Here is a 24,445-nt window from a genome sequence, read left to right as displayed (position 1 = left end):
ATTATATATCTTCTCGCGAAAAGGAACTTCAAAGGCATTGATCCTTGAAATCTCAGTCAAATTCTGTCTTTATATCGAGGAAGTGACAAAAGAGCGGCAGTGGAAGGAGAGAGCTGGACGGCCATCAAAGTGTGTTCATGAAGAAACAAAAGCCTCTGATAAACGCGAGGTCTTGTGGAGACTTTATAAGACCGCCACCTCTGTGGAGAAATGCAGACCCCAACCCATGCTTTCCTCAAATGTAATTCCAGAGAGAGAGAGAGAGAGACTATTTTTACAGTACATACGAAGATGGTTATGGTATTCAAAAATGCAGAATCATTTGATGTAAACAAAAGAATGGCTCTTCCAGGGTATACAAAAACTCGTCGCTCCCGTGAAATCGCCCTCTCCTAAAAAGAATTTTCTATATCGTAGGAGGATTGTGGTAAAGGCAAAAAAAATGTGTAACGTAACCGATGTTAAAAGAAAAAAATGAACCGTAACCTGTACATGTATCCTAATCATTGGGATCCATTTCCTCATCTTGCTCTAGGGTCAGAGACGACTCGGTCATACCACCGTCCTCATCAGAATCTAACTGACTTTCCATTTCCATTTCGTCCTCTTGAGATTCGTTCTCATTGCCACTGTTCTCCAGCCTATTAGCCACGGCACTGTGCTGCATCCACTTGGGGCATTCAACTTCACCACTGTACAAAAATTGCCTCGCCCCGCTGCCCTTTCCCACGTCTGATGTCTCTGATGCTCTAAAATTCCGACATGAGCACTCAGGGATCGGGTATGAGAGAAAAGATGCTCTCTTAGACAAGCGGGATTCCCTCAGCAGGCCCACCTCCCCAAGGCTTGCATTGAGATGCTCTCTCACTTGGAGAGTCCAGTTATGCTTCGGGTGGTAAACATTATCGGACACATTGGCAAAGAGTTTGACCAGATATTTTCTGCTTCAAAAACAATAAGTCAGTAACACAGATAAGAAAGTACTCAACAAGGTCATTAAGCAGCCAAGCTCCCTGCACACTATCTGCTCAAAGGGCAAAAGTGCACCTGGAATCGTAACATACTTCACATAGGCAACTGCAACTTTATACAAAAGGATGCCTTTTCTTTTTTCTTTTTTTGGTTAATCATGCCCATTTGTATGATAGCAAACATATTTGAGCAAATTCAAAGCTAACAGTGACAATGAATTATTCGATGCAAAAGGTCATAAATAAATGCCTAAACGACAGTCAAACTACCATATCGCTAGCTTTGGGTGAAGTGATAGCCCAGGAGGCTAAGCAACTATCAAATTTCAACTTCTCTTAACATCAGGTACAAATATTAGTGGTCTACTCTCCAATTTTTGCACGAAAAGGATGCTACTTGATAACCGGGTGACATAAGTCGAAGATCTCCTGGTAGTAGCAGCAACTTATACTAAAGTTACGTGGCAAGCAGGTCCAGCACCTAAATACCGAGATCAGATAAAATGCATCCAACAGTCAAGAAATTAGAAAACAACTTTTGTTTAGACATTCTGTAATTAAATTTTTGGCATGTTACTGAAAACAATCCATCTCATTTAACCTTGTTCTTTGACATAATCTGGTACCTGTCGGGTCGATATGTTCTGGCAGATGCCATTTCGTAGAGTCGGTGTCCCATGACCAAGCTCGCAAAATCTGGCCAACCACTTCCGTCATTATTAAAACCTGGAATAAATGCATCCGCCTCGACAGAGACAATATAATCAAGAGCAGCCCACAACAACCTGTGGGCTTGCCTCCTCAAATCAATTGGTGAAGGGTCTGGCTCCGTATCCCTCTCTGTAATCCAACCATACCAGCCTTCCTTTTCATGACGATAAACAGGCCGATCAGGAGGTGGAGGAAGAGGCCGGGGACGAGGACCTGCCTTATCCCATTCCTCCTTCAGTTCCTCAACACTCTTAACCGAAAGTGGCTGGAACACATCCAGAGGAAGCTGTGTTTCTGGCCCGACTAGGTCACTCAATTCTTGCTTGCTACACAAAGATGTTCTATCCGCTAGATTTGCATACATGGCACGTAGAGGAATCAAAACCCTTTGTCCACCAAATGTCTCAGAACCAGCCAAATATATTCTTGTTTTTGGAGGATAACCCATTGCCCGGAGAAGCAGTCCTACCTGCATTAGAAGTAATAAAGCATTATTACCTTAGAGCACAGGCTATAAAATGTCAGTGTCCTTGAGTATGTGCTAATCCAAAAATATTGGCAGTAATGATAAAACTAAAGGCAACTCATGCCATTCATTAAGTGAGGAATGGATGCTGGGAGGCATTTATCATAAGCCATATTCAGAAGAGAGCAACTAGCTGAAAAGCTAGTGACCAAGATTGTGAGAGAAAGAATGCTTTAGAAAGGCCAAAAATCTGAGTCCCAGATCTTGCTAAGATAGTCAAAAAGTACAATAAATAGATGCAACTCCCATAGAAATCAAACAGCGCAAAAGCATATCTACAGAGGAAAGCCACACTGATACTGAAGACCGGAAAAAAAATGAAACGCATAATTGCTTGTTTTTGTCCACTCCTATCATCACAAAAAAGAAATATGCGACAGATTCTTTCATGACCAAGAGAATTGAACACACTAAAGGCATCTGTCTGGCACCACCAGGATCCACCCTTCTCCAACGAAAACCAAAGGGGTTTTCTACCTTTAATAATATTTGACAGGATAGGAAATGGAGATATACTTCTTTTCTTGCAACACAATGCATAACCAACTCTTGTGCATAAGAATATAGTTTCACGTATTATAATGAAGCAATAAGCATTACTGCATTAGGCCACGCAAAAAAAGAATAAGGAATCTGGCATATTTTTCAAAGCTTTTCTCCTTAGAGAGATTAATAGCATAACTATCCACAAATGTGTGTGTGTGTGTGTGTGTGCGCGCTCGTGTCACAGATACTTGCATAAATTATTGGAACTCCGAAATGCCAAGTTACCTGACAAATCAACTTTCTTTAAGGTAACAACAATACAGAAATTTTCACATTACAATAAGTTATCTTCCTTAAGAAAATCAAAGTGAATGCCTACCACATCCATCCCCAAACAGGAGAACACAAGACAAAAATAAAATAAATAAATAAATAAAAGTGATAAAGAAGTAACAAGTAAGGAAGCCGGCTCTATTTATGGAAATATCACTACATCCATCATACTTAACATAAATTAGAATACAAAATGCACCTCCTCAGGCATCAAAGGACATGAGCCATTCGCTTTACGAGCATGTGAATCAACATTTAATTGGTCAGTGATCATCCCCTGTTTAATCATTTGAGCCCTTCGATACTGTACAAGCTCTGTGTGAATGTCCTGCAGACATAGCAAAGTGAACTCCTCTGTCAAGCCAGTGGATGGAAACAGAGAATGTCAATCAAAAAGCCCTAAGTGCCTCCAGGCTGCAGGCTGCTTCATCCAGGCAACATTCAAACAACCCCAGTCACGGTATATGCAGAGAATTAAAAAGAAAGAAAAACCTACACATCAAGACAATTAAAATAGAGAATACATCCTCGAGCCATACGTCACGCAGAAAATCTTATGGAACTGACCACTGTGCATTAAGAGGCGAACCTTAAATAAAAAGATCCATTTGGCTATTCACTGATGTGGACTCACATGGCACACTAGTAATTCCTTTTTTTCCCGGAGAAAATATAGGAATCTAGAAAATCCAGTACAGGATGAATATAGACCTGGGAGCTTTCCTTCATTAGTTTTGGAAAGTGAACAATCACAAAAGTAACTCCTCTGAGCTACAGACAGCAATCCAAGCTCTGACAAAGTTGCCAAGCATGAAGTAACTGAGAAGTGTAGCTGCTACTATATATTCAATGAAATCAACAATCGAGACAAACAAAAGATTCTACACCAAGTCATAAATTTAACTGAATGCCTCTCTGCTTTAATAAATTCAGATCCTTGAACTGCATGTTTAGAATTTAGAAAAGGAACTTACATTTAGTAGGAATGCACTAAAATATGGAATCTCCTTGAAATGCTAAACATGTGGTATGAATGCCTTCAAAACCTTAGAAGAAGTAAGAATCTTTACTTAAGAAGGAAACTTGGCCGCTCTCAGCTTATAGGCTTTTTGATGTATGCATTAAAGATTCTCCCATTACTTTCCTTCAGAACTTGTGCCCCACACAAATATATAAAAATAGACAACTGAAGCTATTCTGCATTTGAATAGAAATATATGGTTCAAATTTTACAATTGGCAGTCTCCAAGCAAATCCCAATACATCCACATGTAGTATGTAAATCAAATAATAATCAAGCCTTCATATAATCGGAGTCCTTCACTTCTACATATGGCAGAACAGATAAGTACGTAAGACAACCATGATTCAGATGCACAAAAATCAGCTATCAGATACTAGATAAATTACATTGCTTAGCAAGGGCATGCTTATATTTACTACAGACAAAGTCCCGAAGAAGCAATATATGATGATTCACCTCTTTCAATGTCTTCACCAAGCAAAAACCAAGGAAGAAAAATGTCATGACACAATAGTAAGATCACTTCAAGAAAATATCTGTACAAACCTGAAATAACTCAGCACATCCATGATATGCTAAAGTATCTCTGACAAGGCCAGGATGATATGCAAGGTAAGGCTGGCCAGCAGCTCGTAACCTGTACAGGTAAGAGATGGTAAGAAATCTTGCCAAGGGGAGACCTCATGGAAAAAAACTTCCAATATTATGGAAATTGTCACGTGCGTAGGCAACTCCATATAGGATCAAATCAAAGGGAGAGGAACGGAAGAGTGCAGCAAATTATTTTGGCACAGTGAGGATCCAAGTTGCAGAAATGTTAAAATTGTGAAGCACTCCTTTTTGCGACATTCGACAATTACTCGTGTTTGTAATAAACAAAGGAAGCAAAACACCCTTACCTTTCCACCATGCGGCGCCCAAGTGCCAGAACTTCAGGACGAAACTGAAGTGCATGAAAGGAAACTCTACACCTCAGTCTTTGATACTCATCCAGGTCTGGAGGGAGGACAGGCTGTAAAGAAGCAAAAGGAGATATCAGAGAGGTATATCTTGGTTTATTTATCCAATTTCCAAAAAGAGACTAACTTTCGATATTAGCAACAAGGTCTCATTGCTCCTGTGAAAATAAATAAATAAATAAATAAATAAATAATAAATAAATAAATAAATAAATAATACGTCACATCACATGCAATATGCCCTGCCTGTAAAAGTCAATCTATCAGCAAAAAGCAAAAATGCCTACTTAAAAGAGCAGCGACAATGAGTCCACATTCCAGGACAAACAAATATGCCAAGGTTATGTACCTGTAGGCAGCCTCCCTCAGTAAGCACTAACACGACAGCCTTTGCTTTCTTTAACTTCGGCAAGACTTCATTAGCATAAAATCTTGGAGAAGATGTAGATTTGGGCTTAAAGATGGAATACTGTTTCTTTTTCATGGCCTCCTTCATATGTGGAGGGAGACTCCTCACAATCACTATATCATTACTGAGAGCTGTTATGAACTGATCTTCATTGTATATGTAGGAAAAGCTCCGAAACTTAAAGCTGCAAAGTTTAGAATCTCATGATTTTTACCCTTTATATGGAGAAGATTTGTGATAATGAATCCAAGGAAATAGAGGGAAGAAAGAAAACCTGATGCCTTTTGCACGAGTACTTTCTTGGATCTCCGGAATTACAAGGGTAGCATTTAACAGCCTGGATACTGCAACCAAATCGCAAATCTAGAATGCAGGAAACCATTCAGAAGCACTGATTTTGCTCACTTATTTGAAGAATTCTACTTAAACAATAAAAGCCTACCGAAGTTCTTATCTTCTCAAATCCACCGTAAACTTTGGCATAGATGAAACCATTATTCTTCTCAGCAGGAGCTGCACCACAAAAGGATTGAAATATCAATCTTCTAGTTATTATTCCTTCCTTCACCAGCAAGTCCATAAATACTTAGATCCAAACTAAACCTTATCCAGGAGAAATACTTCCATACCAGAGGAAATTATTAAAAGCTGTAGATTCCACAAAGGCAAACAAGAATTCATCTCAAAGCAATAAAGATCAGGACTTGTATAGGTACTGCAAGGAATGTTGACAATCATGGCCCGCCACAAAAAGTCGAGAATATCGAGAAAACTTACCAGGATGTTTACTTCTAGGATTGGCATAAGGATAGAGGGACTCAAGGGACTTCACAGTTCCCCATAATCTTCTATGCGCAGCTCCCTGGACCATGAGAAAAAAGAGAGAATGACATCATTGATGTGAAGAAAATATGTTGAATAAAAAGTGTCATAAAAATCTATAAAGCACTCATCCATGATTCTCTCAAGCACACCTGCCATCCAGCAGTTATGGTAACATCATCCACAAAACCTGTGATTGCACTGTACTGCACTAGATCCGCACTTGAATACTTGGCCAAAAGTAAATGGACTAGCAATGACACACAAGACAAGAGAAGTCCTCCGAGTGCAGCCCATTTGATTCTGGTCATATACCTCATCTTACTGCTATTTTCGATGTTTCAAGAAGACTGCATGCATCCCTACCTTCAAATGAAGAACAAAATTCAGCATGTGGAGAAGCAGAATACTCAAAGTAACAGAGATGTGAGTTGTGTGGTACACTAGATTAGTTCGAAATCAACTAGGACTGAAGTGGTCCGAAACGAAAACTGCCATTCTTAACCCAACCTTTGGAAAAATGGGGTTAAAAAACAAGTTTCTATAACTATGAATTAGAAGAATAAGTCATCTCCACTTGCTAAAATGCACAACACATTTATCAAAAACTTAAAAAAAAAAAAAAAAGCATGCGTCGAGTTAAAATCTGATGAGTTCAACAACACCGATATAAACTGCTCCGACCAAACAAGCCTCTCTAAGTAATTCCACAAAGAAGAAACCAATGAGCCAACCGAACCATGTAATTAAGCTTCTCCTAAGTACAGAGGTGCAACTATAGCCGTGACTCCATTACCCCGATTCGGGAGTACATGGCTCCTGAGCGCAGCACCGCGAGAGTTACATCAAGATAAAACGACTTAGGCACCACCGTTAAATTAAGGAAAGTTTCCTTTAACATGTGCAGCGGTAGGAGGCTAAGAGCACCAACGGAAGGCACAGTGAAACACAGGATACGCAGTAGATGTTGAACCACAAAGAGCGACAGAAGGAAAAAGAACGAACCGAAACAGAAAAGCAAGTAGGACTTCGGCAAAAAGGAGCAAAATCCAAAGCAAATCACTCGAACGGAGCTTCGTCGGAAATGTCCTCGAGTCCAAAGATCGGAGAACCTCGCTCGAATTCGATATTGCTCATTGCATCGAAGACGACGGATCAGACTCCCAAATGCCAATCCCGAAATCAGCGCACCGGGAATGCGAAACTCATTGGTCACGTTCTCTATCAATCCTAGAAAACTGATTGCCACACACGCACGCGCGCAGAGGGATTGGAACTAAGAGTACCTGAAATCAGAGCAAGCAATCTTTAAGAGGAGGAGGCTCCTTCCGTTCTCGAATGAGGCGGATACCTCGCCATTTCGACGGTGGCGCGGGAGGAGCAAGAGAGCAGCAGCCGCCGATGCGAGTCGGCGGAAGGCGAGCGAAGCCGCAGGACGAGAGCGAAGCACCCGGCGATGGCCGCCAATGCAAGCGGCTCACTGCAGCACGCGTGCTCTCTCTCTCTCGTTAACGAACTGCGCGCCTTGCGTTCCCGATCAAGAAAAAGATTTCTCGATCAGGTGGAGCATTCGATGAGCGAGCGAGCGAGCGAGCGAGCGGGATCGAATCCGAGAGCCGGCAGAGAACCTTGATTCGGCGAGGGAGATGGAACAGAAGCGGAGGAAGGAAGCCGCGTCGTTCGCGTTCACTCCCTCACTTCGGTTGCCAGATCGGGAGGAGGATCGACGGATGGCGATGCTTCCCGGTTCTCTCCCCCTGGCGCTTTTGACTTCGGAGGACCCCAAAGCCCAAGCCGCTCGTTACGTTACGTTCATGTGCCGCTACCCAGGCTGCTTTTTTGGGTGCATTGGAACGGGGGCGGGGATCGCGATTTGCCTTTTTTTATTATCCGGTTTTCGCGAGACTCTTCTTCGGCCCCTAAAAAAGAGAGAGACGTGTCGAGTTTCCAATGCATTGATTAATATAATGGACTGAAACGACTTGGCTTAAGCGAGCAATATTAGTTCATTTCATGCTCGTCTATTGAGATTGCCGAATTTTTACTCAACTTATATACTACGAAAATGTCGTCATAGACAAATCCAATTATAATAACTAGATGATGAGGAAGTTGACCCCTTCTTGTAATCTTGAATTCAAGTCTCATTGGAAAGACTTCAGGAATAATATCGTACCCAGCCATCGCAAGAGAGTCCACCTTTAAAATTGTTTAAAGAGGCAGACTGATCGGTTGTGCGAAAATTGACCTAAACAATGCCCGCTCGCCATATATTAGGAAAAAAAAACTATAGATGAACAATAACTAGAATCACATGTTAAAAACCAAAAAGTGTAGAAAAGGGTCAGGGAAAAAAAAGAGAGTATGAGAACTACTAGTAGAAAATAGAAATGAACATCCAACAAAAGAACTTCGCTCTGCGGATGGAGAAACTCAAAAAGGAAAATAAAATAAAATTGGAACCAACCAAAATCCCATTCCAAACCAATGACCAAGCTGGTTCTTGAGTACAAAGTTTGGTGACTTTTCACAGCTTAGCATTCAGAAAACTTGCTGCTTGAATTACAATATTCACAGGGTACTGCCTTACAAATCTTGAAAGTTTCCTCACTGAATGACCCCAAGAAACGGAGTCAGCTAATGTTGTTCCAATTACAGTACATGACAGTGTGCTGGTAGACTGGATGCCGGAGATCTGAAACCACAGCCACTGGAGCCTTCCGAACTGATATTTGACTAGCACTACATATGTTAGCGGTAAAGGAAAATTCAAGAACAACTGGGGTCGGTGAGATTTCATGAGCAAATCAAAGAGCTGATATAAACTTTTGAATCTTCGTCTGAGCACGCTCTTTCTCGTCTGGACCATCCAGATCCCCAATGTTGTCATGGTATTCCTGCAATTAGGCATAGTTGACTTTAAAAGTATACACCTTTGACTACATAACCACAAGAAGTACAACTAGAATTTCTGGTCTTCAGTCGCAAAGAAGTGCAGAATTTTATATAGACTACTTAGCCAAGTAAACATGTTCTAGAGTGCTAATATATTATTATTAACTTATTTGGCTGGTCTAAACCCAAGCACCTGAAGTCAACTGCTGTTTCCCTTAGACCCTATCACTCAAATGTTTTTCATTGAGACAATTCATTCTCCAATTTTTTTCTCTACTTATTCTTCACATATCTATGGCACTGGATGAATTTGCAATTGAGTTAGAGATTGACAGAATAAATTTAGAGGTTCAATTTGCATGTTTTCGATTGATAACTGAGTTATCTGCAAAAGCACAATACAGAAAGCCCTCCCCTGCTTTTCGCTTCTGAATTTCCATACATGCTAATTCTCAATAGCTTTATACTTTTAAAAGGTAAAATATTCGCATTGACAACAAAAGCAAAAAAACCTCAGCAGAAGGTAAAGACAGAAACACCCATCAAAAGAACTACCGATCATCTTGTAATACTTGGCACAGTAGTAAAAATTATAGCTGTCATATATTACCCATTGGACACGAGCTACTCAGCTATAACCAAAAATGCAAAGAAAGATGTGATTTGAGAGGATTACCTGAAGTATTTCTTTAACATCTTCCTTGCTAAGTTTTTGCAGCTTGAGTAGTTGTTCAATTCTGGCCCTCATTCCAGGATGTCTACAAAGTAACAGTTAAGAAGTAAGAATTAAACACAACCTAAAGAAGGAAAAACTAAAGGTAAAGATCCCCTACTGTATAGCTGACATAATGTGTACATGGGGCAACTTACTCTGAGCACCAGAGATGACCAAGAATGACAGCAATCAGCTGCAGAAACATAACATAGGGAAGAAATGAATTATACATATTTAAGTGAGAATTTACAGATTTAAGAGTAAAAGTAACCAAAGTGGCCTCTTAATAGTCATATCGTTTTTGCTTGGCGCCTCTTAATAGCAACTTATTTTAGGATATAAGTTTAATCTGAATGATAAAACAAATCAGTTTAAATATGCATTCAAGCTTGAAAGAGTCTTTGTTGGAATGTTAAAAACCCGGCACCTGTTGACCTATACCACTCCAAGTCCATCCCAATACTTAATGAAGGAAGATGAACATCATCCTGATCATGTCTCAAACAAAAGTTCTTACACATGACATCAATAGAACCAGTTTACAAAACTTAACTCTTCTGAAGTAGCCCTTTAAGAATCCGAAAGTTCCAGATGCACCATATGAGATTATCATCCTGTATTACTCTTCCAAGACTTTATTTTTTCTCAAATTTCTTCAAGTAATTGCACAATGCATATAGAGTGGGCATCTCAGAAAAGTCATTGCAACTGAACAAGACAGTAAACGTGCTCTGTTGCACTACTAGTCTATTATCTCACTTATACAGACTGCACAGCATCCAAACACCACAGCCATCCACTTTTGAATTTCATACAAATCTAGTTTCAAATTAAGCGGTCCTGTCTACAAATTGACATCTGATAGATCAAAGTATAGTGGTAACCTGAAGAGTGTATAGCCCAGATTCTAGCCTTCGGTTGTATCTTTCATCCTCATCAATCTGTTGATTTCGAATGCATAGAGAAAGTTCAGTTTTGAATTAAATTAATCAAAATAAGTTCTTGTGAAGAAAAGACAATTACCTCCAAATCATCAAATTCAAGCTGGTTTAACCTTTCCATCTCTGCTTTAACCCGATCAGAATATCTTCGCATAGAGAAGAAGTGTTAGAAGCACATACCATCAACAGTTAAAACAACAGCTTCCTCACCCACAAGCAAAATAAATGACAAAACAATCACTTGATGCCTGGAAGAAGTAGTTTCTCTTCCATGTTTCTTTTCTTCTATTACCTTTCCAAGCTTCTGTTTCACAGGTTCAATTCTTTACCACTAGCAATATTATCCAGATTTCTATTGGAGTATTAACCAAAATTTCCATTAAGAAAAGGTAATGAGGGGGTACAACATCTATACATAACAGCCTATCATACAGAAATTATGCACAAAACATAGTTTCTAACTTTTTCAGCAAACTAGAAGAATGTAATTGAACTTTCCCACGATACCAAGTGAAGGGTCCAGCACAAGTTATATACCAAAAGTAAAAGAGAGAGAGAGAGAACCACCTCACATAGAGTTCCACAAGCCGGTCTATCTTTTCATATTCATTTTCCACAAACTTGCTCAACAGCCTGTCCCTCCTAGAGCCCCTTGAAATCCCATCTGTCACAAAGAAATCCAGATCAAATTATTTGACCCACTAGTACACTTCTCTTTTACTGCCACACATTCTAAAGCATAACAGATAGAGATTGTCTTCATTTGAAAATGTTATGTAAGGGGTTTAAAACCTCATATTCAACCAATTTTGTCACACCCAACCAGGGAAAAAAAGAAAAAGAAAAAGTGATTTAGCAAACATATGATTCCATATTGCAAGATCTCCATGCACAGCCACTAGTTTTTTATAATTCTAAGTGATAACAATGAACACTATGTGCGATAATCAGAAACAGAGTCGCTAAAGTGGACTTTATAAACATCACATCCAACTGATTTTGACAGCAAGAATTATTCCAGAAGTATCAATCAAAAAACACAAACTCAAAAGGAGTTAATTCTTTTGAACGTGCAGTTTCACATAATTAAGGAGGACATGATATTCAAAACAATGCAGTCTAAAGGAACTCTTGTTCACTTTTTGCCCAAAAAGTATAATGTCAACCAACATCCCAACACATGGAAAACTTTTCACAGTTCATGGAAAATCTTAGTCTATATACCCAATTTTGGTATACAGATAAGTGTAGCATGATGCAAAGTAATGGCAATGGAACTGAGAAATATATAGACAGAGTTGATTTTTATGTTTTAGATAGGTAACAAAGTTGCAATACATCATTTGATAATGACAAAAAAAAATTACTCATATGAATTATAAATCCTTATTTAGTTTCTTAAAAGTTAAAACCATATTATGTAATCTATATCTACAAAAAAAAGGGGAAAGGGGGAGCATTCCAAGAATCAAAGTCAGAACCTCAAAGTGAGAATCACAACTGGTTTGACTTTAATGCATCGGCTTAGAGTGTACACAGCAATCACAGATGCCTTTACTGCACCTTCAGGAAGCTGGTAAAAATACACATTCAAGAAATAGAACCCTCACAGGAAGCATTTTGATCCACCATGTAAAATTATGCTTTATGCTGCTAAAGTATGCTCTCAAGTATTTTACTTGCCTGCTTACCAAATAAAGATGCAATTAGAGAAATAACGCGTTCTTCTAAGTCTTCTTGATACCTTTCTTTCTTGTTCTTCTTGTATTGCGGAATCTGTAAAAGAAAAGGTATGGAGGCCTTTAAATTGACATTATCCAAGATCAGTCCCCAGAAAAACATGGAGAAAGACATAACTGCTCGGAAAGTAGAGACTGAAGCCATCTTATGTAGTGAGTAGTAATAAAATGAATTCGCTACATTAATATTCAGTTATCCACAAATACAGCAAATCAAATGCATCCTAGTTTAAGTATGTATGACAAGAAATGTCACAGCGTAGTCACATGAAAAAATGTGGAATTCGAAAAGGCAAAAGAAAGGACTTTCTGTGCAATCAAGCACTCTTTTCAACATGGGAAAAGACTTGTCGTGCAACATGATCACTTTGGCTAGAGCAGTTCTTTACAGTGGCTCACCAAACATTCTAGCTACTTACTAGTGAGGTCATTTCTTCATTAAGAATTAACCTTCAGCAGTTCTCCAACAGCTACAGCTTTGTCAAATTAGCAATAACTGTTAATACCATGGGAAGAATAGCATTCTACCATCACATCCCAAGATGCTACAAGTCTAGCCAAATAGCATTCGCATTCAGCATCCTTAGATTGATGACTAGCCCGAAGCATACCACGCTCTAGGTACTACAGTATGATAAGTTCCAAGCAGAGTCAAAGAAGTATCAGACCAGTACTTCATCTCGGGAATTCCAACCCCAACTTTTGCTGTGGCTTTTGCCTTTTAAAAAAAAAAAAAAAATTGCTAACTAGAGCATCATAGAGTTCTCCCAAATGGGGACGCTATCCAAAGCCAGACGTCATTGTCTTCGTATTCCCGCCCATGATGGTACCCCCGCCATGTCCTCCCTTCTATGGTGTTGGAATAGCACTATTAACACAACATCACACTCAATTATGAGATAGGTCTTCCATCAACCATGAAATGCAGTAAGATATGGACTGCAGAATCATAAAATCAACATCGCCATGAATGCAGTAAGGGCTGTGATTACTGGACCGTAAACCGACCGAGAAGGACTCTTCCAATGAAAGTGTTACTCACCTTACCCATGAAAGCAGCGAAGGCAGTCTTCAAGCCCAGAACATCCACGAACCTCTCACACGCGGGCGGATACTTGGTCATGGCAAAGTCAAGCGCCCTGATCGCAGAACCGTAAGCCGACTTCTTCTGCTTCATAATGATTATCATCAACTCCACGCCCTCGGCCTTCAAAAACCTCTCCTTGTTCTCCAGAGGCATTACCAAGCAGCACAAACAGTCAAACAGATTCTCCAACATCTCTTCCTCGTCCTGCGTCTTCGGGTCCTTGGACTTGTACATGGCAACAGCTTGCAGCATCACATCCACGCCGTTCATCTGCCCCAGCTTCTTCTGATTGGCCTTGCTGTTCTGCAGCAGTATCGCCAAAATCTCGGACGCGTATTGCTTGTTGCTGTCGAATTCCTTCTGCCTGATCTTCGTCAACAGCCACCGAAACAGCTTGGTCTTCTCGCACACCAGCTCCGCCACCGCCGGCTTCACTTCTATCAAATTCTCAATCGTGGCGAGAGTATTGTACACCGCGGCCATCTCGTCGGGGTCCGACTCCGACAATCGCTGCAAATTCTGGACCAGGAGCTCGAGCACGTTGTTCTCGACCAACGCGTCGACGAGAACCCTAGCGGGCTCGTCGTTGTCCTCCAGGACGTCCTCGTCGGTCAGGTCCTGGAGGAGCTGGACGACGTCGATGGCGATGTCGGTGTTCTCGTGGGCGAGCAAGCCGAGGACGGAAGGGATGGTGTTGAGCGACACGAGGTCGGGGTAGAGCTCGGGGCCGCCGGCGAGGACCTTGAGCTTCTGGAGCTCCTCGTGGAGCTCGATCTCGGAGTCGGCGAAGCGCTCGGGGTGGTCGGGGTACTTGAGGCGGGCCTCGATGTTCTCCTTGAGGCGGCGCTCGAAGGCGAGGACGAGCTTCTTCAGGGTCTTGAGGTCGAGGACTTCGACGGTGCTCTGGGATCTCTCCACGGCTTCGAGAAGGGACAGGTCGATGCCGCCGCCTCCTCCGCCGCCGCCGCCGCCGTTGGTGGCGGGGAATGAGTCGGGGAGGTCGTCGCGCTTCCGCTTGAAGCTGCGGTCGCGAGCATCCTGGACTTCCATATCCATCTCTGCTCGTACTCTCTCTCTCTGGAATTCTATGAAGCGACCTGCAGAGTGCGGCGGCGCAATTGAACGGAACTGAGTCCCGGAAGAACCGATTATTTGATTCGAACCGGTGGTGTGTGACTGAACCGGTTCAGTTCGGGTATCGGGCAAAACCGGATTCCGGGTCGGTCGCAAGCCAAATCCGCGGGAAATGACCAAGGAGCGATTGATTTTTCTTGAAAGATGGAGCAAAATATGAGGAGATGGATGACCCATCAAACTAGTGAGCCGGACCGAAAATGGTTAAATCCAAATCGATCCATTTTCATGGAATAGATATTTAGTGATTCATGCTTAACTCCGACTCATATTACTAAACTACTTATATATTTAACATAATTTAAGAAATTTCATATCTAAATTAAGGTGAGAGCATAAAATGAACTCGAACAAAATCGAGTGAGGGTGAGAAAGAATCATAGATTTGAATCATTAATTATAACGAACTCATATAATAAATCAGTTCATCAAATATGGGTTCAAATTTTGACAGGTGTGGAGATGGTATAAGTCATGACTTCAACATGATAAAGTGAAGTTGATGAGACCAATAGTAAAAATTAGGGGTGTGCAAAATACCTGAGAATCGCCCGGAGCCACTTGGAATTGGCGATTCTTGAGGGAACCGATTCGGTTCCCGATTCTAATTTATGAGAACTGATGGGTACCGATTCGGTTCCTGGTTCCATGGGCAGATCCGCTCGCCCACCCACCCAGACCGGACCGGAACCTTTTTAATATTAAAAAAAAAAATTACTAAAAAAAACCCTAGATCTCATCTCACTTCCTTCGTTTTCGACTCCTAATCCTATCACCATTTCGCTGCGTTTACTTCTCCCGCCGTCCGCATCTCTATGCATTTAAATTTGGTTTTTCTTTCTTTGGCTTGCTTTGATGTCACATAGTCGTTTTATGTTAAAAACCAAAATTGTTTCACGTCAAGATCGGGCCCATGGATCCACCCGACAACTGGACCGGACCGACGGTCTAGTTCTCGGGTGGAGCCATGCAACGACCGGGTGGATCCTGGTTCAAATTTTTCAGAACCGGTCCTTAGCGGGCGGTTCTCGGTTCTAGGTTAGGAACCGCCCGCCCGGACCATGCACACCCCTAGTAAAAATCAACCGGGATGCCAAATGGAAGGATTGGGAAAGCGGGCTTGGGCCACTCTAGTCCAGGACCAGGAGGAGGGCACAGCTCGAGCGGGGAGCGGGATTCGCTCTTACCGGTTCATGGGCCCAAAAAAATGAGAAAAATTTAAAGCAAAGCATTATTCAGATTAAAAGATTGGTAGGGCCCGTTTGTGAAATAGCGCGGGCTTCGCCGAGCCCAGGCCGTTGGGCATCACAAGCTCGCACTTCGGGATGTAGTGCATCAAGTCTTCTAAGGCTAGTTTTGCTCGTCTTGATAAAAACAAAATTGGGGATGTTAAGATATGACAACAAAATTCAAACAAAATTTTATAATCTGATCAGCATGGCTTTAGGCGCATCATGCTAGTTTTTGATGTCGTGCGAGGCTTATCTATCAATACAACAAGCCCATGCATGAACGGTGTCGAATCGGAAATAGATTCGAAATCCAACCTGAAATTTGGATAAAAATTTGCAGTAGATGATACAGAGCAGAGTTGGAGTGAAAAGCAAGTAGAAATTTTCGAAATTTCCCAAGATAAAAAAAGGTTATGGTAGAAGAGACGTCACATGCAATGTCGATTGACCGAGTATTCAAAGAGTTTCGAATCTTTCGACGCCTCATTTTTAGCTTAATAGCATATATGTAACATGACTATTGATTGCAATCCTCATCAAGAAATTAGTTCTTGAATGGACCATTCAACAGTATTAACCTATAATTGAGATATGCAAAATCCAAACGACAATTATTAAATCATTAGGAAACTATACTAAATGTCATACAATGATTAATCTACTACAAAATCTTCAGATAAATGTCGAAGTCAAAAGCAGCCTAAAAAAAACCCATATTCATATCTCTTAGCATAATTGAGACTGTCTTAGACTGTTGGTTAGACAAGGACTTCAATTCATGCTTCGGCACTTCCACGCTAATTAGTTTACTTTTTTGAGTGGGCCCCTGAGTTTTCTTGATTATTTTGCACGAGTGTAACGAGGGAGCTTTCGTGCTCGCAATTTTCATGATTTCTAAATAAGAGTCAAAAGTGAATTATATTTTTGAAAGATGGCTTAAAGTGGACATTATCTCAAATGAGAACTTCGTGGGTAATTTATTTTGTTTTCCTTCTTTCTCTTTTTCTTCATCCTGTCTTGAATACGTCGATCACCGGCCTATAGTTGCTCTTTTGCGTTGTCCGGCCAACGGTCTCAAGCCAGCTCCAATGTTACCTACCCCAATCTAGACGCCCTTGATTGTTGCCCTGTTGCCATCTATGCCCTATTTGTCTTTTGTGGGTTGCCTAGCTTCAATCTAGCGTTATTTCACTCCATCGCCAATCCAAAAGTTCATTCCAAAGTGACGGCCATTGCCATGGTGACCTCCTTAAGTTGGCAGTTTCCTTTGTGGCTTCATGACTCCATTGTTCATACTTTGTCTTTCATCACATCGAGTGGTGCTTTGGTGATAAATTCGACAGAGTGGAGAATTCAACGGTTGAGAAACAAGGGCTTGAGATCGGTTGTTATTTGCCTCAGAGTGCTTCTTGGCACCTTGTGCATCGTTAACTCAACATTCAATTAAGCTTTTACAACTAGCAAATTACTGATCTAATATGAAATTGGGGACCTTGAGAAGAAGATGATAGAACTAGGGTGGATGAGGTCATAAAAAATGTTGAGTACTTCTTTGTCCTTCAAGAAGGTCTCACAAGCATTTCTTTTTTGTCCAATGATCAATGGTATCGAAGATGGAGGCAAGGCAGAGCCAAACAGGTGTGAGGAAGATGAAGAAAGAAATCAAAACAAAAAGATTAAACAAAGAAGAAAGAAATAAAAGAAAATTATACAAAACAGTACTTATATGAGAATATCCTCGGATGTGGATAAGATTTGGCTATTGTGAAATCTATCCTTTATTCAAGAGTAAATAAGACTCTTATTTGAAATAAGATCCACTTTGGATCGTATTTTAAGAAATGACTTTATTTGGGCCCTTAATTGAAATTTTCCCTGGGTTGATTTACTCAAATATCTAGAAACTTGTTGCTTTTGAAGTGACACCAATAGCTCAAAATGATCTTTAGCTTGAATTAATGATGACATCTTTGGCCATGCACGTTTTCTCTTCTTCCTCTCACTAACCTCGACTCAAATTCGTTTTCTCTTCCCATTATTTATTATGGGAAAAGCTGTTGAAAAGGTTTTCAACTTATTATACAACGATCAATTTAATTTAAAAAAATTCAATCTACACAATTTAATTTTAAAGTTTTTATGATTTGCCAATATTGCCTTTTCGATTAATTTTGACTGGAAATTATTAATATAGTGGTCCCCGGCCGTTTTCGGGTGGTAATGCTGGCACTGATATAAATGATTTTTGTAATTAAAAAAAAAAAAGAAGATCATTGAATCTTTTCTTATTTTTTCTCCAAATTTCCTCCGCTGGTCCACGGCTGAGTGAAATAGAAAAAAGATGAAAAAAAAAAAAAAAAAAAAAGGAAAGAAAACGACAAACAGTAAAGAAATGGGTAGTGCGCGACGCGATCGTCAGGACAGGCTGGACAGCGACGCCGAGGCATCTCGCTCCAGACGTTTCTGCCATGTCCGAGCTCGCCAGATTTATCCAGTCCTCCATTCCGTCCTCCCTCCCTCCCTTTCGCCGCTTCCAGATAAGGCGCTGCTTCGCCAGGAACAGAGCGACGACTCTCTCTACTACCGCCAGTCCGAGACGATGGCGGGATCCAAACCTCAGAGGAGGGTTCTGCTGCTGTGCGGAGACTACATGGAAGACTACGAGGTAGGGCCCGGGGGGTGGGGGGGTGGTTCATCGCACCGTCGATTCGCTTCGCTGTTTTCTCCGTCGGGTCTCGGATTGAGACGTCTTCTTGGGCTCGGTGGTGTTTTTCTTTTTGGCTGTGGATGCAGGTGATGGTCCCGTTCCAGGCGCTTCTCGCGTACGGAGTGTCCGTGGACGCCGTTTGCCCCGGGAAGAAGGCCGGCGATGCCTGCCGCACCGCCGTTCACCAGATGGGCGCTCACCAGGTCTCTCTCCGTCCGCCCGTCGCGCTAATCTAGCTTCTCTCGTCTCTTCTCGTTTTATTTTGGTCGGTGTCTATCCGTGTCTTTCTCTCCAGCTGATGGCGTTGGATGAGAGACTCTAGTTTCTCTGGCTTTGCTGTAGTGTTCCTTGATTTGGTTGGGGACACCCATTTTCGAGAATGGCATTTGTAAGTGAACCGTAGTTGAGAAGTTTGGACTAGTTGAACTTGAAGATTTGTTGCAGAGTTCTGAATTTGGCCATCGTGTGTTCGATTAGAAATAGGTTATTGACCACGATGATGGGATGCCTCGAGTAAGGATAAAATGTAACTTGGCACACCATTTTGGATCATTGATAACTTAATACTCTTAAACATCTTTCAGTTGTAAATCCATCTATACTGTTCATGTATGTGTGGTGCCTCTTTCTGAATCATCTGTTAAGGTTTCGTTTGCTTCATTAAAACGTGTGAGTCGCATCATCATAGGAGAAGGGGTCTACTTACGGAAACAAATAAATCCTAGTACAAGTGGTTGGCATTTAAGTTAAGCTTCCTTTAACAGCACTAAGGATTATCTTACAAGCGTCTGATACTACAGGGAATGCAACACACCTATAGAGTAACAAAGACCTGCAGAAGTGCTATTTCACCTATTTGAGAAGTACATGGCCTCCGATTGAGTTGAAAAAAAATATAGATACACTGATCATTTTCTAAATGGTACAAAGTACAATGGGCGTTTTGATATTTCACTTTCTTAGTGATGCCTGCGTTATGTGACACGACTGCCAACCCCGATGGGAATAAAACCTTACTCCTAGTTTTGTTGATTTTCCGCTTGATATTAGCAGACTTGAATGAGACCTGTTATTGTTGAATGATTGGTTGAATTCATGTGCCCTGTCAAACTTCGCTTCTCTCTCCTTGGTAGTTATTGTCAACTGCATCATATTGAATGTGCTAGATGAGTCCCAGGTACACTAGGTGACAGTGAGATTCTGCTGTTTGAGCATCTACATGTGATCTCATCTCAAGTTCTTGAGAAAGAAAGGAAATTCATAAAGCATTTATGATTGTTCTACATCAATGTGAATATTGCAGAGGGGGATGAATTAAATTAGAAATGCTGAGCATGATCTACATCGAGTTGAAAAAGGCTATTACTTGAAGAGCGTGTATGTCATTGTATCATAGTCGTTAAACTAATGTCCAAAAAGAGTACGTGATAAGTAAGCACTGTTATTAATAGAAAAAAATTTCAAGCTACCCATTATGTTCACATTAAATATTAAAATTAGATGAAGTACAAAAGAAAATAGAAAGATCTAACTGAACTAGAAGACAGTCCTTTCAATAGCATGATTTAGAACAAGTCTCTTCATGTTCTCACATGAAATTCAAAGCATTCAAAGAGTGTCCTCTTCATATTTTTGGGTTAAAAAAGAAAAAAGAGAACACTCTTTGCCCTTGCAGCATATGTTAACATCTCATAGTCATACTTGTCTTCTTGTCATAGACTTTATACATCTCAATGTCCATAATTAATGCTCATTTACAAGGAAAATTGTCTAGATGCCCGTTCTACTTCAAGTATTTTGTTAAGTCACTACCTGTACTTTAGTTTCAGCAATCCAAGTCCTTGGACTTCTGTTATATGTGGAATAATCTACTGTCCAATTGCTGTGAGAACCTGTAATGTATCTAATTCTGTGTGGTAGCCTAGGAATTCAAAAGGATGTTGTATGATTGTCTATTTTCACAAACGCGTTCAGTATGGGGACATATCATTGTTACAAAAGATGCGGCGCTTGTTTTGGAAGTAATGTGGATTGCAAGGAGATTATGGACATTTTTATTTTTCTTACACCCAAGAAAAACTCAATGATGCATTTAAAATATCTTCTCAGTTTACTGAGAACTTTTTAATAATTTCAACATCTATCTATACTAGCAATATCAAAATACTCATGTAATTCTTTTCTCATGTGTATATAGAAGACACCATGCTACAACATTTGATAATTTACATATCAGACTTTCAGCCTCATAGATTTCTTTTGTTGCTTACATATATCATCTTTAATCTCCATTGAGCTCTTAGATAGCTGAGACATTGGTTTGTCTTTTCTCAATCTGTAGGCATTAATTACTCCTTTTTGAGCTTTACCTTCTACCTTGTGCAGACTTATTCTGAGTCTTGGGGGCACAATTTTACATTAAATGCCACATTCGCTGAAATTGAATTCAATGCCTATGATGGCCTAGTCATACCAGGAGGACGAGCTCCGGAGTATCTTGCGATGGATCAATCTGTTGTAGACTTGGTCAGCAAATTTTCTCATGCTGGAAAGCCAATTGCCTCTATTTGTCATGGCCAATTGATATTGGCTGCTGCAAATGTTGTTAAAGGTCGCAAGTGCACAGCATTCGCTCCTGTGGGACCTGTACTGATTGCTGCAGGTGCTCACTGGGTTGAACCTGAGAACATGTCGCTCTGTATTACTGATGGCAATCTTGTGACTGGGGTTGCATACACTGGACATCCTGAGTTCATCCAGTCTTTTGTGAAGGCTTTGGGTGGCAGCATTACTGGGTCGGAAAAACGGATCTTATTTTTATGTGGGGTATGTGTTGAGAATTTACTGAACATTTGGGCGGTAATGGCATGTATGTCTTGTGTTCCTCTTTCTACTTCTTCTCAACTAACTGGTATTCCATCTTTTTCTACTTGAGCTTTTTGGAGCTGGTTCTCTGCTATGGTGCTGGATACTTCCTAACCTCTCTATATCAATATTGGAATGTGCTCCAAGAGTATTGTCTGAAAGTGTTTTCAAATAAATTACTCAATTTTTTATTTTCCTTTACTAGTGCATTTTGTTTGGCTGTCAATTAAAGCTTCTAGTTTCTCAAGAGACTGAGTTATGGATGGCCAAAGTGATGTCATTTTGGATTGTAACACATTTTATCGAGCTTATATAGGTTAATTACATAATTGGGATAATTAGTTGAATTTACTTGTGTCCTTGTCTGAACTGGTGGTACAGATGAGTCAGCAGTATTTAAGTTATGGAATTGAAGTATGGTAATTATGATATGTGAAAATATTTTTCAAGAGAAATATGTCCTGAAAAGAATTGGTGCTAGCTTGCATTAAATTAGTTGTTTATATTAAACTAGCAGTTGAGACACTCAGTTAAATCTACGTTTGGTTCCATCTAATTTGTTGGTCAATTACTGCCATTCTGTTTTAAACAACATTACATGTCTCCGTTCTAGGTGAGTCTATGATTGTCAGGATTAGTTGTCACAGGAATAGTCCTTCCAAGTGGCTGGTTACTCTTAAGCAATTCCAGGTGAAAACTGTCATGGACTTATCCTTATACTTAATGGATGGTTCATTTAACTAATTTTATTTTTCTGCCATTCAACTAATCATTTTCACTTTTCAATCAAAGAATGACTAAATAGAAAATTTTACCAAAAAAAAAAATACAAATGACTAAATAGGAAAAACAAGTTACATTGCTCATATTGTTGAATTTATGCTTTATCTGAAAGGTAGCAAAAGACATCATGAGTAGTTGCGCTTGTGCATGAAGGTGACCAGACTTACAGCGAGAAACCTGGCCATGATTTTACGAGCTTGTTTCTACTTAACACGTCACAAGGCCATGCAGTTTAAGCGGAGTTTGATAAAACCTTTTGCCCATGGCTTGCTATTATAGGACTACATGGAAGATTATGAGGTAACCGTACCTTTTCAGTCTCTTCAAGCTCTAGGGTGCCATGTTGATGCAGTCTGCCCCAAGAAGAAGAGTGGTGACACTTGCCCAACTGCAATTCATGATTTTGAAGGTGACCAGACTTACAGCGAGAAACCTGGCCATGATTTTACTCTTACAGCTGACTTTGAGGGTTTGGATGCCTCAAGTTATGATGCCCTTGTCATCCCTGGAGGTCGTGCCCCAGAATATTTGGCCTTGGATGGGAAAGTGATTGCTCTAGTTAAGGACTTCATGGAGGCCAAGAAGCCAGTTGCCTCCATTTGCCATGGGCAGCAGATTCTGTCTGCTGCTGGTGTTCTCAAGGTAGTTTCTGGATAATGGATATAAATAATGGGACAAAACTGTTGATTAACATGTTATCTGGTAGCAGTTTTAGGAGCTTCTGTATAAATTCATCGGTCTTTTGAGAATGCTCATAATGATCTTGGGGAACTTCTTGTGGTGGCGACTACTTTAACTGCAACTCTTGGCATCTGTGATTGTGAACTTCTCCATATTTCAATCGAATACTAAGGTAGAATGTATCAGAAAAAGTCACTGAGATAGGCACATGTCCCTTATCTGCTATTCAAGTTTAAATGTATAAGGCTTTTCAACAGATTGGGGTGGTACTAAAGTGTGATGAAATGAAATTAGAGCCAGTGGAATGTGAGGCCCTGTTGAGTTTTAGCATTTGACATGAAAATTTTCTGAAGTTGAATGGCATTCTGTGTTATTGTATCTTGAGATCATCAGGGTATAACTGGTGTATTCATCGTGATTTGTTACAGGGGAAGAAATGTACGGCATATCCTGCTGTGAAGCTCAACGTGGTACTAGCCGGTGCCACATGGTTAGAACCTGATCCAATCGATCGCTGCTTCACTGATGGAAACTTGGTCACAGGAGCGGCTTGGCCTGGTCACCCAGAGTTCATTTCTCAGTTAATGGCACTAATGGGTATAAAGGTAACCTTTTAGCCGACGTTCGTGCTTGTACATGTATCAAATAAATAGCATGGAGTCTACTTCTGTGCTGGCTATAAGAAGGAAGAATGAGAGAGGTGTGTGTTATGTGAATGAAGGATGGGATAGGTGTGTTCTGTGAGTTCTGTGAAAGGAGAAAGAGAGAGGTGTGTGTTCTGTGAGTCACTTGGAACGGTACATGGCCCTGGATGTTGACAGAGTTTTGCACTGAGAAGTTTTCTGTTATATATGGCCGATTAGTGAATATCACATGTTGATTAGTCAATCTCCGCTGATCCAGCATTTTCTATCGTTTGTTCGTCGCAGCCTTTTCTTGGTCTTACTAAGAGGTCATTCCCTGCATCAACAATATAATTGCCTCCTCATGTTATGTATTAGGAAAGGTAGCCTGCATTATCAAATCTGTGTGACTTGGCGATTCATTGGCGCTGTGGTTTAGTGTGCATTCTTGTTCGATTGATTTGTGGAGGACAACTGTCATACTGACTAGAGCTCGGTCGATGTACCTACTTCCTTGTTTTACAATGGGTGGGAACTCGTGACACTGATTTCGTTTAAAGATAACAACCTTCTTTGCTTACAAGGTCACATTTAGAACTGATATTAAACAAAGAAAGATTAACCATCGCACTAAACCTAAGCGGATATTCTCTGCATGAATGTTGGAGTTTTATCGGAGGTATTTGGCATTGTTTTTGCCATCATACTTTCCATCTTCCTTCACATTGGGTCGCCGATTGTCATGACTTCTCAATGGAAGTGTGACAAGGGACAAAAGGAGTTTCCTTTTGGTTCGATTCTC

General features: G+C 40.6%; 3 protein-coding genes across 6 annotated transcripts; 1 reads left to right on the top strand and 2 right to left on the bottom strand.

Annotated features, from left to right (window-relative positions):
* Window positions 1-254: 254 nt before the first annotated feature.
* LOC104449774 (protein EMBRYO SAC DEVELOPMENT ARREST 30) lies at window positions 255-8,119 on the bottom strand. 4 transcript variants are annotated; one of them, XM_010064034.3, is made up of 11 exons: window positions 7,528-8,117; window positions 6,394-6,607; window positions 6,197-6,281; window positions 5,862-5,932; window positions 5,694-5,782; window positions 5,360-5,603; window positions 4,951-5,063; window positions 4,598-4,688; window positions 3,227-3,355; window positions 1,598-2,151; window positions 255-941 (listed from the first exon to the last, which is right to left on the bottom strand). In XM_010064034.3, exons 2-11 carry the CDS (start codon window positions 6,559-6,561, stop codon window positions 500-502), a joined length of 1,986 nt encoding a protein of 661 aa, XP_010062336.1. In that variant the 5' UTR covers window positions 6,562-6,607; window positions 7,528-8,117; the 3' UTR covers window positions 255-499. The 4 variants fall into 4 exon arrangements, with proteins under 4 accessions (XP_010062336.1, XP_010062338.1, XP_018731937.1 ...); XM_010064036.3 differs by having other exon boundaries at window positions 500-941; window positions 6,394-6,603; window positions 7,528-8,119; XM_018876392.2 differs by lacking the exon at window positions 7,528-8,117 and adding an exon at window positions 7,247-7,505 and having other exon boundaries at window positions 500-941.
* A 548-nt stretch (window positions 8,120-8,667) lies between these two features.
* LOC104449773 (beta-catenin-like protein 1) lies at window positions 8,668-14,740 on the bottom strand. Its single transcript, XM_010064033.3, has 8 exons — window positions 13,574-14,740; window positions 12,484-12,568; window positions 11,360-11,456; window positions 10,875-10,938; window positions 10,736-10,792; window positions 10,007-10,044; window positions 9,813-9,894; window positions 8,668-9,138 (listed from the first exon to the last, which is right to left on the bottom strand). The coding sequence occupies exons 1-8, from the start codon at window positions 14,672-14,674 to the stop codon at window positions 9,049-9,051; spliced, it is 1,614 nt and encodes a 537-aa protein (XP_010062335.1). The 5' UTR covers window positions 14,675-14,740; the 3' UTR covers window positions 8,668-9,048.
* A 3,622-nt stretch (window positions 14,741-18,362) lies between these two features.
* Window positions 18,363-23,908, top strand: LOC104449772 (protein DJ-1 homolog D). Its single transcript, XM_010064032.3, has 5 exons — window positions 18,363-18,649; window positions 18,778-18,894; window positions 21,077-21,517; window positions 22,619-22,981; window positions 23,449-23,908. The coding sequence occupies exons 1-5, from the start codon at window positions 18,377-18,379 to the stop codon at window positions 23,635-23,637; spliced, it is 1,383 nt and encodes a 460-aa protein (XP_010062334.2). The 5' UTR covers window positions 18,363-18,376; the 3' UTR covers window positions 23,638-23,908.
* Window positions 23,909-24,445: the final 537 nt, after the last annotated feature.

The sequence above is a fragment of the Eucalyptus grandis genome, chromosome 6, assembly GCF_016545825.1.
Source record: "Eucalyptus grandis isolate ANBG69807.140 chromosome 6, ASM1654582v1, whole genome shotgun sequence".
NCBI classification, from domain to species: domain Eukaryota; kingdom Viridiplantae; phylum Streptophyta; class Magnoliopsida; order Myrtales; family Myrtaceae; genus Eucalyptus; species Eucalyptus grandis.
The sequence above is the reverse complement of the archived record's forward strand: the minus strand, read 5'-3'. Positions and strand labels throughout refer to the sequence as shown.

Coding starts and splice junctions, on each gene's coding strand:
- LOC104449774 (XM_010064036.3), bottom strand. CDS start 6,561: ATGAGGTATATGACCAGAATCAAATGGGCTGCACTCGGAGGACTTCTC. Junction 5,933..6,196: donor TCCTAGAAGTAAACATCCTG/GTAAGTTTTCTC, acceptor TTTGTGGTGCAG/CTCCTGCTGAGAAGAATAAT. Junction 2,152..3,226: donor GTCCTTTGATGCCTGAGGAG/GTGCATTTTGTA, acceptor CTTCTAATGCAG/GTAGGACTGCTTCTCCGGGC.
- LOC104449773 (XM_010064033.3), bottom strand. CDS start 14,674: ATGGATATGGAAGTCCAGGATGCTCGCGACCGCAGCTTCAAGCGGAAG. Junction 11,457..12,483: donor TCTAATTGCATCTTTATTTG/GTAAGCAGGCAA, acceptor TCTTTGTGACAG/ATGGGATTTCAAGGGGCTCT. Junction 9,139..9,812: donor ATGTTAAAGAAATACTTCAG/GTAATCCTCTCA, acceptor GCCTAATTGCAG/GAATACCATGACAACATTGG.
- LOC104449772 (XM_010064032.3), top strand. CDS start 18,377: ATGGGTAGTGCGCGACGCGATCGTCAGGACAGGCTGGACAGCGACGCC. Junction 18,650..18,777: donor ACTACATGGAAGACTACGAG/GTAGGGCCCGGG, acceptor CTGTGGATGCAG/GTGATGGTCCCGTTCCAGGC. Junction 18,895..21,076: donor ACCAGATGGGCGCTCACCAG/GTCTCTCTCCGT, acceptor TACCTTGTGCAG/ACTTATTCTGAGTCTTGGGG.